The sequence below is a fragment of the Prionailurus viverrinus genome, chromosome D2 (genome assembly GCF_022837055.1).
Source record: "Prionailurus viverrinus isolate Anna chromosome D2, UM_Priviv_1.0, whole genome shotgun sequence".
Taxonomy (NCBI): Eukaryota; Metazoa; Chordata; class Mammalia; order Carnivora; family Felidae; genus Prionailurus; species Prionailurus viverrinus.
The window spans coordinates 50,339,348-50,354,755 of record NC_062571.1 but is presented as its reverse complement, the minus strand read 5'-3'; the positions used below and the strand labels follow the sequence as shown (position 1 = coordinate 50,354,755).

At 37.1% G+C, this 15,408-nt stretch overlaps 1 protein-coding gene across 11 annotated transcripts in view; it reads left to right on the top strand.

Moving 5' to 3' along the window:
• The window catches only part of CSGALNACT2 (chondroitin sulfate N-acetylgalactosaminyltransferase 2), a 46,319-nt gene that overhangs the window by 16,593 nt on the left and 14,318 nt on the right, over positions 1–15,408 (top strand). For 3 of the 11 annotated variants that reach the window (XM_047824782.1, XM_047824784.1, XM_047824783.1), the window contains exons 2-6: positions 1,374–2,309; positions 5,058–5,274; positions 6,621–6,722; positions 9,990–10,168; positions 12,116–12,210. In XM_047824782.1, coding sequence (XP_047680738.1) covers positions 1,649–2,309; positions 5,058–5,274; positions 6,621–6,722; positions 9,990–10,168; positions 12,116–12,210 — 1,254 coding nt within the window. In that variant the 5' untranslated portion in view covers positions 1,374–1,648. Of the gene's footprint in view, positions 1–1,373; positions 2,310–5,057; positions 5,275–6,620; positions 6,723–7,617; positions 7,710–8,366; positions 10,171–12,115; positions 12,211–15,408 lie in introns of those variants that run through there. The other 8 variants (XM_047824781.1, XM_047824785.1, XM_047824786.1 and 5 more) reach the window with 5 other exon arrangements.

Here is a 15,408-nt window from a genome sequence, read left to right as displayed (position 1 = left end):
TAATCAATAAAAGAGATGCCATCATAGTAAAACTTCCTAGTAGTAAATTAAAATTTTCATGATACTTGGTTATCATTTGGTTAACGTAAGTAATAAATGGCTAAGGGTGATTACCATTATTTGTGGTCTACTGGCCATAAGAAGTTTGAATCTATCCTACATTTTTATACAGATATGTTCCACACACATACACACATATACAACAACAACAACAAAACCACAACACACATTGCAACATTTTTCACAGAAGGCATCCAGGCTTTCCCTACTCACTAAGAAAGTGACTAGGGCTGATGTTCCCTGGTGATCTTCCATAGGGTCTGCTGCACTGGTAGAAACCATCTTTATAAAAAGTCTGCTGGAGTATCACATATCCTTCTTGACAAATACTTTGTTAAAATAAAAGTTCTCTCTGCAGCAGGGACCTCCCCTGCCTCCAGTCTCCTAAATTTAACCTTCTCTATTTATAGAATGAAGAATCTTTAGTTTAAATAGAAATACAGACTCACACAACTGGTTGTGGTATGAACAGAGCATGTGATTTTGTAAATTTATAAATTGTTTCTGAATTTTTTTCCTCATAGGTAAACATTAAAATGGTCGTTCTGTTTTGTTTTGTGCTTTGAGTTTTTGTTGTTGTTGTTGTTGTTTTTAAAATAGACTCTAAACCTTTCCAGACTTGTAGGAAATCTGTTGCTGTGTAATACAGTGGAAAGAATTATGTGATCTAATGTCCAAATACTCTATGGGAGGACTTTGGATGTAAAAATATTTCTTAATGTGTTTTCCAGATGTCTGTGACCTTTTGGAATTGTCCCTCCCCTCCACCCCTCACTTAATTTTAAGGGTTTAATACTGGTTGAGTTCATCCATTGAAATTTAATAAAACAGAATGCTTGAACTGAATAAACTGGAAGAAAATATATCTCTCTAGTAAGCCATTACCAACATAACGGAAACAATTTATGGAAACTCAGTTCCCAAATGGTGATATGCTCTAGGTGGGAAATGGGGTATTAATCTAAATATTATGTTAATAAAGTTATAAATTATATAATTTTCAAGTAATTAGAAACGTTAGTGTCTATGTAACAATAACTATGCTAAACATAATTTTAATGTTTCTTTGATTTATTCAGGTTATGGATGTGTAGACATTCTGGTTAAAAGTATTACATATGGCATTTTAGTGTTATATAAGGTATTTTTCTTAATCCTTTCTCCCAGCATTTACTGAATATTCTACATTGTTATTAGCACTTCTTATGGTGTTCTACATATGGTAGTCACATAGCTAAGTTTACTGAAACTACCAACAATTTGATATGTTTAAGGAAACAAAATTCTGATTGATTCTGATCTGTTTCTTTCAGAAAAATCACCACACATATAATGGAATTTTATCTGATTCTGTAGATCAGATTTCTTTATTCTGGATGTCATGGTAACAATACAGGAAGTATGCACTATTTTTCATTTCTGCAAGCAGCCTTCACTGCTGACGGAAGAAAGTTTTTAAGCTATAGCAGAGTTCATTTTGGTACCTTTAATGGAAATCCTGATTTTGTTTTTAATTTGTGATAACCTTTTTCTAAAGGAATGAACAACCAAAGAACTTATCTCATTAGGCAAGTCCACATGAATAAGAATGCCTAGAAGAGGATTGATTCTTCAGACCCGGACCCACTGGCTGCTGTTGGGTCTTGCTTTACTCTGCAGTTTGGTATTATTTTTATACCTTCTGGAATGCGCCCCCCAGACTGATGGAAATGCACCTCTTCCTGGTGTTATTGGGGAAAACTATGGTAAAGAGTATTACCAGGCCCTCCTACAGGAGCAAGAAGAACATTATCAAACCAGGGCTACCAGTCTGAAACGCCAAATTGCCCAACTAAAACAAGAATTACAAGAAATGAGTGAGAAGATGAGATCATTGCAAGAGAGAAAGAATGTAGGGGCTAATGGCATAGGCTATCAAGGCAACAAAGAACAAACACCTAGTGATCTTTTAGAGTTTCTTCATTCCCAAATTGACAAAGCGGAAGTTAGCATAGGAGCCAAATTACCTAGTGAGTATGGAGTCATTCCTTTTGAAAGTTTTACCTTAATGAAAGTATTCCAGTTGGAAATGGGTCTCACTCGCCATCCTGAGGAAAAGCCAGTTAGAAAAGACAAGCGAGATGAATTGGTAGAAGTTATTGAAGCTGGCTTAGAGGTTATTAATAATCCTGATGAAGATGATGAACAGGAAGAGGAGGACAGTCCCCTTGGAGAGAAAATGATATTTAATGAAAATGACTTCATAGAAGGTAATGTGAAAAATGTGCTCATACATAGTTGTTCGTATGACAAAATGCTATTATTCTATGTTGGAAATACAAGTCATTATCTACAGTAGTGGAACATTTAATTTTTTACCTACTTCATTCCACCAAGAATTTGAAGTGGCTTTTTTTTTAAGTTTATTTATTTATTTTTGAGAGACAGGGAGCAAATGGAGGGAGGGGCAGAGAGAGAGGGAGAGAGAATCCCAAGGAGGGATTCTGTCAGTACAGAGCCTGACATGGGACTCAGTCTCACAAACCCTGAGATCATGACCTAAGCCAAAACCAAGAGTTGAATGCTTAACCAACTGAGCCACCCAGGTGCCCTGAAGTGGCTTTTTAAAAAAAGTTATATTGTGATCATAATAAAAGAATAAGGACCAGGGAAATAGAATATTTCTAAGATTATGTAGAAGAGTACTAGTCAAGTTAAAGGGCTCTTAGGGCTATGTGTGTACATGTATGTATTTGCATTCCTCTCTTATCTGGTCTTGATATTCCTTTTTATATTTTTTTAAATGTATGCACTAAAGTTAATGATTTGAAAACTATTTGGTAAAGAAAAGAAAAAAACCCTAATTTAGTAGATTGGTAGTTATTCTGTATTTTAGGAGGAAGAGAAGCACATGTCAGAACATCAAGGAGGCATACATAATTTTGAAAAGCATATTTGGCTTTTGGAAAAGTAAAGAAATAACCTGTTTTGCTAATATAGACTGCAGAGAGGGGATGGCATTTATACATGCCAAAATGGGGTATGACTCAAAAGTTGAGGAACACTTCTATAAATTTAAGACATTTGCTGATGGATAGAAACAGGAATAATTACATATTCCTACCCATTTCCAACTTTATATCTCCTGCTAGATGTTTAATTACAAACTTAAAAACCATTTTGGATATAAATCTTTCTTAAAAGTTCTCTTGGGGCGCCTGGGTGGCTCAGTCGGTTGAGCATCCGACTTCAGCTCAGGTCATGATCTCACAGTCTGTGAGTTCGAGCCCCGCATCGGGCTCTCTGCTGACATCTCGGAGCCTGGAGCCTGCTTTGGATTCTGTGTCTCCCTCTCTCTCTGCCCCTCCCCTGCTCATGCTCTGTCTCTCTCTGTCTCAAAAATAAAAACATTAAAAAATTAAAAAAAAAAAGTTCTTTGCTTGATTCTGTGAACAGTATATCGTATGTAGTTTCTTTGACCCTGAATCATCATGGATAGTACTTGCTATACTACAATATGGTAGCACCTTGAGACCTTTGGAGGGCTTGTGCTTTTCTGTGGCATTGCAGCTATCTTTTCATTGTAGTCACTTCTTTTTTTCTGCTGTCACTTACTGCAATTTTGGATGGGTTGTTTCTCTCAAAACTCTTCTAATTTTTCTGCAAGCTCAGTTTTTGTCTTTTCACCATATTTGTAGTTTATGGCAGAATTGAAAGCTGCTGAGGAAATAATTCACTAAAATGCAAAATGTCTTCACATTTGCCTAAAAGAAAGGAAGCTATGTCAGTTTTATATTCTACAACCTCTGCTTATCTTATAACTCTTTGGAATCTTTCACTGACAGAGTTTTCTCTGTATGGAACATATTTTTTCCCCCACTTTTCCTCCACTCTGTTACTCCTCTTGCCAATAAAGGAAGGAAGGAAGGAAGGAAGGAAGGAAGGAAGGAAGGAAGGAAAAGAAAGAAAGAAAAGAAAAGAAAGAAAGAAAGAAAGAAAGAAAGAAAGAAAGAAAGAAAGGAAGGAAGATTGAGTAACTCCTATTCCTCTTCCAGACTTTAACTTACTTAGATGTCACTTCACTTAGAAGTCATCTCCAACCTACAAGTCTAAGACATCAGTGCTTCCTGTGTCCTCCTGTTACCTCTACCCATGTCTCCTCTCATAGCACTTATCACAGTATTTGGCATTGCCCATTTCCTAATTTGTAGTTCCTCTTAGACTGTAAGCCTCAGGAGGGAGTGGAATCGGTCTGTCTTGTTCATTGTTTTATTCCCAGATACTGGCTGACTCACACATCTATAGGTCTTACCTCTCTCTTGAATGTCACACTTAAAAATCAGATTGCCCGATAGACTTCCAGACTTTTCTCCTGGAGGCATCTCACAACACCATGTTTAAATCTGTACTAATTTTTCTTTGACTTCACTCTCTTCAGAGAGAGAAAGAGATTGTGTGTGTGTGTGTGTGTGTGTGTGTGTGTGTGTGTGTGTGTGTGTGTGTGTAGAGTAAGGTATATATCACTGTATTGTTTTTACTTATTTTTGTCTTCCTCACTAGACTAACCCTTTATCAAAACCAGGACCACATAGCCCTCTTTGTACTACCAATGAATGACACGAAGGTATTCCATTTATTTTCATTGAACCGAACTGAGCAATAGAAGTTTTGACTCTCAGGTCTAGAATTTAATACTGCTAGAAATAATTTATTTTTATCATAAGATTACTATGTTGATAGGCTCTACTATTTAAAAAAAGTTATATGTAAAAAGGGGCAGTTGTGACTTGAAGCATATTTATAGATTGAATAATAACAGAGCAGTGAACATTTTTTTTAACCTCTCCTTTTAAAGAAAGAATTGTTTACAACTGTACAATGGGGTAAATATTTTCACAAAATGATTAAAAACCCTGCAGTCTACTGTTGTACTCTTGATCTTTGAGTAAAATCAGTATTCACATTGAATTTGTAAACTTTGACATAGAGACATCTTTATCCCTAACTCTTCCCTTTAGGTTATTATCGCACCGAGAGAGATAAGGGCACACAGTATGAACTCTTTTTTAAGAAAGCAGACCTTATGGAATATAGACATGTGACCCTCTTCCGCCCTTTTGGACCTCTCATGAAAGTGAAGAGCGAGATGATTGACATTACTAGATCAATTATTAATATCATTGTGCCACTTGCTGAAAGAACTGAAGCCTTTGCGCAGTTTATGCAGAACTTCAGGTAACTCTCAGGGTGTCATGATTTGACTAAGCACTTGTAAAAAATCACATTTCATGCAGATTTACTTAAGTCATCTTCATTGAGTATGATTACTTAGAATTATAGAGTAATTTTGTAGGCTTTGGGAATTTTAATTTTTGCTATTCTCTTTTTTTTTAAGCATGTATAATATAGTGTGTTATTGACAGTTTGAACTTTGAAATAAATTGAGAGTGACAACTATTAGAAACTACATTTGATGACCTTTATAATTGTGTGTGAATTCACTTTAGGGCAAGTTGAATCTTTAAAAATAACTTTATTAAGGTATAAATTACATAAATAAAACCCACATATTTTAAGTAGAAGTTTAATGAGTTTTGACAAATCTATACACTCATAATTGCCTTCACAATCACGATATAGGACAATGCTATTTCCCCAGAAGATTCCCTTGAGAACAATTTGAATTTTAAAATTGAAATGAATTTCGGAAATATGAACATTCAACTAAAAATGGGAGACAGTTATTCCATCTTGAGAAGCAGAGAGTTTAATAATTTTTAAAAACTTTTTTGTCATTAAATTTGGATATTTTAAAATGCTAAAGTGTTAAAAAAATTAGTAAGTATGTTATTAGGGTAGCTAGCTGGGGAAAGTTTGCTTTTTTGTTTTAATTTAACCTTTGCCATGTTTTTAATATTCTAATATGCTAGTTTTAATGCTTTATAATCCCATCTTTATTCTCATATTGAAATCATTGGACTTAAAAATTAGTTAATGCTGTTCTGTAGCAAAATATATAGAAATCATGCTTCCAATGAGTTTTACCTGTTTGGAATAGCTCACTTGAGATCTGATTTCCTAAAGCATTTTTTACTGCCCTTCTTGGAATTGCTTTCAGATGCTACATTATTCTTTACAGTAAGTAACATCAGTCATGGCAAATATTTATTCCTTAATGATAGGTATAATTTCTGGAATTAGCCAGTCTGAAGACAAAATAACTCTTGACCAACAACTTGAATATTTATTTGTTTATGAACTGATTAGACTTCTTTCCTTGAATAGCTTGTATTTGCTTCTGAAGGCAATACCAAAGCAAATGTTTCAAAAAGATTTTGAAATATGGCAACTTCTGTGGGCCTCAAAGGGTTATATTCATGTGCATATGTTGTTATGCGTTTGCTGTGACTTCTTTAATAATTCAACGATATTGCCGCTTTTATATTTACTTAAAGTTTCTGCAGTTTCATTCTAAATGAGTAATGCCTCATTCATTTTGTTAAAGCTTCATGTGATGGCTTTCTGAATGAGTAGTGCCTTATATATTGTCTTGAATGAACTTTATTTTTCAATTCTGTTAGGGATGTGTGTATTCATCAGGACAAGAGAATTCATCTCACAGTGGTGTATTTTGGTAAAGAAGGACTATCTAAAGTCAAGTCTATCCTAGAATCTGTCACAAGGTTGGTGAGCCATGTCCACATTGAAGTCCTTGATATGTAACATTAGAAGAATGAGAATTTCAGATATTTAATTAGTTAATTTTAAATAGCTGCTATTTAAAAGTTGGCTGGGCACATGAGTGGTGGTGATAATAAGTTCCTCATTTCACCCCTCAATTCACTCACGCAACTCTAAATAATATGTCTTCCCTGCCCTCTTGACAGATAGCCTAGCATGATCTGGGCCCTCTCACTCTGTGGCCCACCTACCTTCTATTTATTTGCCTCCATTTATTACTTCTTCCTTCCCTTGTGTTGGACTCTTCTCCTTTTTCTAAATCTAATCCCTTCACTTTAGTATTATCTCCTGAGCTTTCTCTCACTTGTCACCTTTTCTTTCCTTCCATTTCCCCAAGTTCATTCTTCTTGTCCTGCAAATGATGCTTAGGTCTCCCCTGTCATTAAGACACCACCACATGACTCTATAATACTCATCAGCTACTAGTAGGTTTCTGTCCTTTCTGGCTAAACCTCATAGAACAATAATTCTCTAATTAGGCAACTCATACAGTACCTGGCACATAGTAGGTACTCAGAGGTTTGAATGAATGAATTTGTAATTCCTTAATACTCCATTATTAATTCTACAGCCCTTCTGCCTTTTCATCTCTAAGTTATGAGCCCAAAGTTAGGACCTAGCTGCCAAATTCAAACTTTTCTGTGTTATCCTCTTTGATCGCTTTTTTATATTTGATGCCTAACCACCCAGTAGTTCCTTCTTGACACTTTCCTCTGATGTTTGTAAAATGTAAATATTTTGTAAATATAAATGTATTACAGTGTAAGGTATTAGGTTGATTGTCTTGTCCGCTGCCAACGCTGTATCCTTTTACTTGCTTCTTTACCTTTCTGCTAGTTGTGGCCATTCCCTAAGAGTCCAGATTTGGCCGGCCATTCCTCTCGAACCGTTCAACTAACATTCATTGAATCCCACCAACTATGTTCCAGGTACACCGCTCGGGAGTCTGACTGGGGTGGTTGGAGTAGGACGGGCACAGAGGAAGGACTTGGAGTCCCTACCCCAAAGGGACTCTCACAGCACATGAATAAAAAACAAACATTGTCTCCTACTTCACACTAGCTATTCTTCTCCCAATGGCCCTCTTTCAGTTTAGACTAAGACCATTCTCATGATCCCCTGGGCTTAATGTCTGAGAGCTAGCATCTTTCACTCATTCTTTACCTCTAATAAGTTCTTGCTTACTACACAGGACCTCTTCTCTGTTCTTTCTTGCTGCTGCCACCACCTAACCCAGGTTTCCCCTCCCTTCATTTCTTCCCTGCTTACCATTTTCAGGTCACCTACTAAGTGCCAAGCACTTCTATTGGTATTACGGAAGTTGTCCCTGCTTTAATCAAGACTCCTCTGTGGCACATGATGGAAACCTATCTTAAACTTAGGGAATACTTAAGGAAACTGGGAATGTTATGAAAGAATTTTGGATAGCTCCCAAACTAAGGGGATTATTACCAAATTTGGGGGAAAAAAACAAAACAGCTTTGATATCTTAGGGACTGGAACCAGAGACTTGAATACCATGAAAATTCTCTTGTTATCTTCTTGTCTGTTTTTCTCTGCATGTTGATTTCATTCTCCTATTGCAGATTGGCTTCTTCCACATGTGAGGTATATGGCTGTTGGCGGCTTTGGGCTCACATCTTCTCAGCTTTGCCATCAGAGAGGAAAGAGCTTTCTCCCAGATCCAGTTGAGAAAAGCCCAGGGAAGGAGTTTTGCCCACTCATGAGGGGTGGGGGTATTGTGATTGACCCAGCTTGAGTCTGGTCCCCGCCCCTAGGAAGTTACTGTGGTTGGGGTGTTCTATGATTAGTTCCTCTGCTGGGTGCTGGGAGTGTGAGGTGGTAATCAGCAGTTTTCCCAAAAGAAAGGAGAGATTTGTATCCCATGAGGAGGACATTGTGGGCATTCAGAGCATGTGGAGTCCACTCCATACACTATTTGAGCCTTTGCTTCCATCTCTCCATTCTCCATACTGTTACAAGAATTATCTTCCTAAAATGTCCCTTTTTTGAGCCAGCTGTACCCTAGCACAGCACTTCTCCCAACTTTAACATCAGAGCGACCTGGAATGATCTGTCTCAAGAGAGACACAGATGCTCATTGTCACCTCTAGTATCTGATTCAGAGGTCTGGGGTGTAGCCCAGACCCACCCAGGAAGGGTTTCTAATACTTTCCCAGGGAGGCTAATGCTGTGGGTGTGGGAACTTCATTGTGAGAACCACGGCCCTGGCAGAAAAACTCCTCCTTGCCTCAAGGACACTGACCAGGTCCTTTAACTTCTCACAGAAGGCACTCACTCCTCAGTCTGACCCTTTTCTGGTCTTCTCTCATTGTTCCCATTTTAGGATCCCTTTGTTCCAATCTGATTTGTCTGATCCCTGTTCTCTAAAATGCTTTCTACTCTCATCTCTTTACCTTTGAGGATAATTAATTGGAATAACCTCTAAACTCACTACTGAATTCAGGATTTTAATCAAGGCATAAGTTAATTCTGCTTCTAACATCATCTCTAACTACTCTCAGACAAAAGCAATCTTTTTTCTCAGAACTGCTGTTCATTCATTCATTCATTCAGCAAATATTTATTGAACCCTACTCTTTGAGGAGGTGCACTGTATCCATAGTAACAAACAAAACAAAGCCCCTGCTCTCATGGAGTTTATATTCCAGTGTGGGAAGACACGAATAAACATGTCTGGTGGTACTGAGTAAAGCAAAGCCAGGCAGGGCGGTAAATATTGAAGAAAGAGAGGGAAGTCAGAGCAACTTCACATATGGTGTGAGGGAGACTCCTCTGATAAGGAGATGTGTGAGCAAAGATCTGAAGAACTCTAGAGCAAGAGTACTCTTTGCATGTACCATTTACATGGAATGCATTATTTATTACCAAATATTAATGGCCATTTTTCCATGTGTATGTTTCTTATCTGCCCAACAAGTTTTTAACATCCTGAAGGTCAGTGGCCCCTCAACAGTTGTTAAGCTCACACCACCAGCACATTGCCTCAAATATGGGCATTTAGTGAGTATCTGTCTCTGATGATGATCATACATGTGAAGCTGAAGATTTCCTTTCCCTGTATGAATGTGGAACCAAAGTAAAAAAATATCTAGAGCGTAAAACATATTGCATAAGTTGTGTTGAAAGAAGAGAGTTGTTAAGCTTTAAATGGGACTTATCCTTTGTTGTATATGTTTTCCTCCTAGTGAGTCTAATTTTCACAATTATACTTTGATCCCATTGAATGAAGAATTTAATCGTGGACAAGGACTAAATGTGGGTGCCCAAGCTTGGGACAAGGGAGAGGTCTTGATGTTTTTCTGTGATGTTGATATATATTTCTCAGCCGAATTCCTTAACAGCTGCCGGTTAAATGCTGAGCCAGGTGCGTAAAATGTTGGTAGATGAACTGAGTGTAGAAATTTAGCGCAGTGTCAGCATGTCCCACATTTGGAATCAAGTTAATTATGTTTTCTTAAAGGTATATTAGGCATACTTTAACTAGAATATTAAGTAGAAAAGTGAAAATTTGCCCTTCTGAAGTTCATACCCTTCTTCTCTTGCGGCCAAATTCTGTTGCCAACAATTGAATCCAGATAAGCAAAGGCCTTAAAATTGACAAGGAGGAAGCAGCACTTCTCAGAAAAAGAGCCAAGCAGACAATGTGGAGATGTGTGAGAGCCAGTAGCACTGTGCCTCAGGCAGGTGGTGCCAACACAAAGACACACGTGCAGGTCCAGATACAGATGGTACTTGGTGTCCTTGCTATGTGTATGGGGATGATTTAGATGATTTACTATTCTTTGCCTATGTTGTAGATATTTTTTGAAAATGTATGGGCAGATGACATTTTTATAAATCAAATCTTTTTTTTTTTTTTTTTTTTTGAGAGAGAGAGAGAAAGCACGCGAACAGGGGAGAGAGGCGGAGAAGAGAGAGAGAGAGAATGAATCTTAAGCAGGCTTCACATGGAGCCCAACACAGGGCTCAATCCATGACCCTGGGATCATGACCTGAGCCAAAATCAAGAGTTGGACACTCAAACAACTGAGCTACCCAGGCACCCCCAGATGTTTTTTTTTTTAATGTTTGTTTATTTTTGAAAGAGTGCGAGCAGGTGAGGGGCAGAGAGAGAGGGAGACACGGAATTTGAAGCAGGCTCTAGGCTCTGAGCTGTCACCACAGAGCCTGATGTGGGGCTTGAACTCATGAACTATGAGAAGGACTCTTAACCCACTGAGCCACCCAGGCATCCCTGGGCACCCCCAAATCTTATTTTAAATGTGAAAAGGAAGTTTTCTGTACTAAAAAATCTCATAGTAAATTTTTTTTGTAGAACTATTCATATCATGAAAATTAATTACTTTCTTATTATTTTCATGAGGGATGATTGTCAGGAACTCTTTGAGAACCTAGTGAATAAATGAGGGTTAGGTTTACTTTTGTGACACCAGTCAACATGAAGTTCACAATGTGGAAGTAGAAGGAAACATGTTTGCTCAACGTGAAAGATATATTTTTATGTCTAGAAATAGATTGGCCTCTGAGAATTGATCTCCCCATTCCTAAGTGAGTTTTAACAAAAGTGAGATGAGCATCTAGTTGGGATCTTGCAATAAAAAGCCTACCACATTGCCACAGGTACTTGATAGTTACTGAGCACTTCATATTATCACAACTGACTGAGGCCAGTCTTTACTGGGGGGAAGATGAGCTAGTCTTTAGCTTCCCTTTAGTGCTATCAATTTGAATACTAATGACAAAGGCTTCTGCAGCAGCTATTAGATCAGGTAATTTTAACTCTTCCCAGCTTTTACAAATCTTATTCAAATCCATGTACAGTTCTATATTTTAATTCTGTACATATCTGTTCATTGTATAATATTCTTTGGATTTACTGTTTCTATGATTTGTTTTGAAGGATGGCTTTAACAGAAGTTTCTAAGTTCTTGGTGATTGTCAAAGGTTAACCTACATCTATCCCTACTAATTAGATGAAATGATGAGTAATAAATAGCTTACCTAATGAATAGCTGAGAGAACACCTTTGTGTATCTTCCTAAAATCGAAGAGAATAAATGTGTAGAACACCCTTTAGTCTATTTTTTAGCCTATTTTAGCTTATAATTTCATAGGCTGGCCTACTGATGTGTCATCATTATTTCGTCAAATCTAGCATGATGTTTGGTAGCCTGAAAATTGATAAAATACAATATTGATAAAGTCATATGACTGAAGAAAGACTTTAATAAAATGTTGATAATGCAGTACTGATGAGTCTTTTCATTTTATGACTTCTTTGTGTGATGTAATCATATAATTTAATTTATAGGTAAGAAGGTGTTTTACCCTGTGGTGTTCAGTCTTTACAACCCTGCCATTGTTTATGCCAGTCAGGATGTACCACCGCCTGTGGAGCAGCAGCTGGTAAGATTCACTGTCAGGAAAGGCCACAAAGATCTTGCTAGATTCCTTTATATTTGTTTCACAAGTAGAAAAGAAAGTTCCATAAAAAACTGTAGTTATTATAAACATATTTTCATTGTCTCTTTTAAACCCCCCACGATAAGATGGTTTCATGTTTATTGTTTTAGAATTAAGTACCATTCTAGAGGGGGAAAGAAAAATTTAGGACACAGAGAAAACAATGTTCTAGAATATGAAAATTTTAGTCATTTCTGCCAACATATTTTCAGTAATAATAAATTTTAGGGACGCCTGGATGGTTCAGCCTGCTTCAGTTTCTGTGTCTCCCTGTCTCTCTGCCCCTCCCCAACTCATGCTCTCTCTCTCTCAAAAATATTAAAAATTTTTTAATAAAAGAAAAATAAATAAAAATAAATTTTAATTTTAAAAACCTTATTAACTAAGGGTGCCTGGGTGGCTCAGTTGGTTAAGCATCCAACTTCAGCTCAGGTCATGATATCATGGTTTGTGGGTTTGAGTTCCGCATTGGGCTCTGTGCTGACAGCTCAGAGCCTGGAGCCTGCTTTGGATTCTGTGTCTCCCTCTCTCTCTCTGCTCCTCCCCTGCTGGCACTCTGTCTCTCAGAAATAAGTAAACAGTAAAAAAACAATTTTTTTAAATTAAAAGAAACCTTATTAACTAGAAATTAAAACTAAATAAGAAGGAATAATATTCTGTGGGCAACTACATAGAAAGTCATGGTGTGGAAATGCCACATATTAGAACTTCTAGTTCTTGATAGAGTTAATATACTTTTTTTTTTTTTAATAAACTTCTATGTTGGAATAATTTAGATTTACAGAAAAGCTTGAAAGGTAATATAGAGCCTTCCTATACTTCACCCGGTTTCCCTAAGGTTAATATCTATGTAAGTGATGATCAAAATTAGAACTTAACATTGGTAAGTACTGCTAACTACACTATAGATTAGGATTCCATTACTTCTTCTACTAACATCCTTTTTCTGTTCTAGGTTCCAGACCAGGATACTATATTGCACTTAGCCTAATCTTTTATTGTTAATATTAAATAAAAATGGAAACAAACTAAGAAGTCAATTAAGATGTTAAAAAATGAAAAATAACTCTGAAGAAAGAAAAAGGCAGAAATTAATGAACCAAAAATAATAGTTTCACTAATCTATAGGACCTTAATCTTTATGTGCAAAAAAATTTTTTTTCTGTTTTTTTTTTAAGTTTTATTTATTTTTGAGAGAGACAGACAGAATGTGAGCAGGGGAGGAACAGAGAGAGGGAGACACAGAATCCGAAGCAGGCTCCAGACTCCAGGCTGTCAGCACAGAGCCCAGTGCAGGGTTTGAACCCACGAACCGTGAGATCATGACTTGAGCCAAAGTCGGACGCTTAACCGACTGAGCCACCCAAGCGCCCCATGCTAAAAAAAAATATTTTAATCAACGTGGACAGATTTGGGGTAAACAGAAAAACACATCATTGGAAATTAGAATAAGAAAACATTGAGAGAAATCGTTTTTATATGGTAAGTTAAAAAAAAATCTAGATAAAAGATTTGAGCATTTATAAACTATTAACATGAGCAAAGTTTTTGTTAGTGCTTTATGAATAAAAAAGATGGAAGCTCTGAAAAGACTAAGAACCACTTAAAAAATTAGAACAGTTATCAAAAAATTATCCTGCAGGTGCATAGGTATAATGTTTTACTGGTGAGTTTTTCCAAAAAAGAACAGTACCATATGATCTACTTAATAAATTTTATGAAGCCAACATTCTCTTCAGAGGAACACCTGGCAAGGCGTTTATATACACATACCCTGTACCTTATCTGTAGGCCAGTGTTACTGAGGAATATAGAAACAGATGGGATCAAAATGACAAACGAAGCACCCACATTTGCCTTATCTGACACCCTAAATTCTTTGTAAAAGTGAATTACTGAAAACAAAAAGGTATATTAGCACTGCAAAATGAGAGAAGTGCCACTCACTGGTAGATCCATATTTTGAGAAATTTCTGTAAGATGGCAGTAGTTGGCATAGGATCAGTAGTGGAGAGAAGAATCTGGAACGTGTTCAGGAGAACACAGGATGGGGCTGCTTTGCATCCTCTGAGCTCATAGAAGGCAGAGAGTAGTGAAGTATGTATTCTCTGGCCATGTGCTCAGCAACAGGCATCCTAGGCATTGAACTGTAGCCTGCAGCAGGGTATGTAGTTCTGGAGCAAGAGAGGCAGAGCAGGGTTTGGGGAATATTGAGTTGCAGGGTGGATAGGGAGCCCCAGGCTCTGAAGATGAGCTACTCTTGGCACATTTGCCCCTCTTCCACTATTACTGGAGATAAGCCCCTCTACTCACAGCTAACAGCCAAAGGTTTTTGAACAGTGATTTTTGAAACAAAAATCAGTAGCGGTTAACCAGGAGTAGCCAAACCAACAGAAAAACAGAAAAGATAACACATGAGAATATGAATACAGAATGAAAACAACTTTAAGATAAATATGTGTTTAGGAAGAGAAAACTTTAAATTCATAAAACCAGATTTGGTGCTAAAAAGGTCAGAATTGGGAAATTACGAAAATCTAAACCTCAGTAAATGGGCTGAATAGTGGAATGGTCACAGTTGAAACAAATCTGTAAACTAGAAGACAAGCCATCTGGGCACACAAAGACCAAGAGAGATGATGTGAGAGAAAAACTGAGACATGAGGGATCAGTCAAGAAGCTCCCAAAATTGTTGATTGAATAGGAGTTCCAGAAGGGAGAAAAAAGAGAAAACAGAGGAGGAAATAGAAGAAAACTTCAAAGAGCCAAGGAAAGACAAGTCTTCTGGCATTTGAGAACAATGAAGGGACAATCCTGATAGCTTTTAGAGACACCAAAAATACCAAACCCCAGCTTGTCTACAAAGGAGTAAAAATCAGATTGGCATTCACCTTCATTTTGATAATATTGGTGCTAGAAGACAATCAAACAATACCTTGAACATTCTGAGAGAAACAACTTTAATTCTGGAATTCATATTTGATCTGTTTGAGAGCAAAATAGACATTGTTGAACATTCAGGGACTCGGTTTACTTCTTACAGACCTCTTCAGCAGAATGAGAAATGAGCCTGTATGAAAGAAAATCTGAGAATGTAACAGTGGTCAACAACAACAAAACCCCAGCAAAACTTTTGTTTAA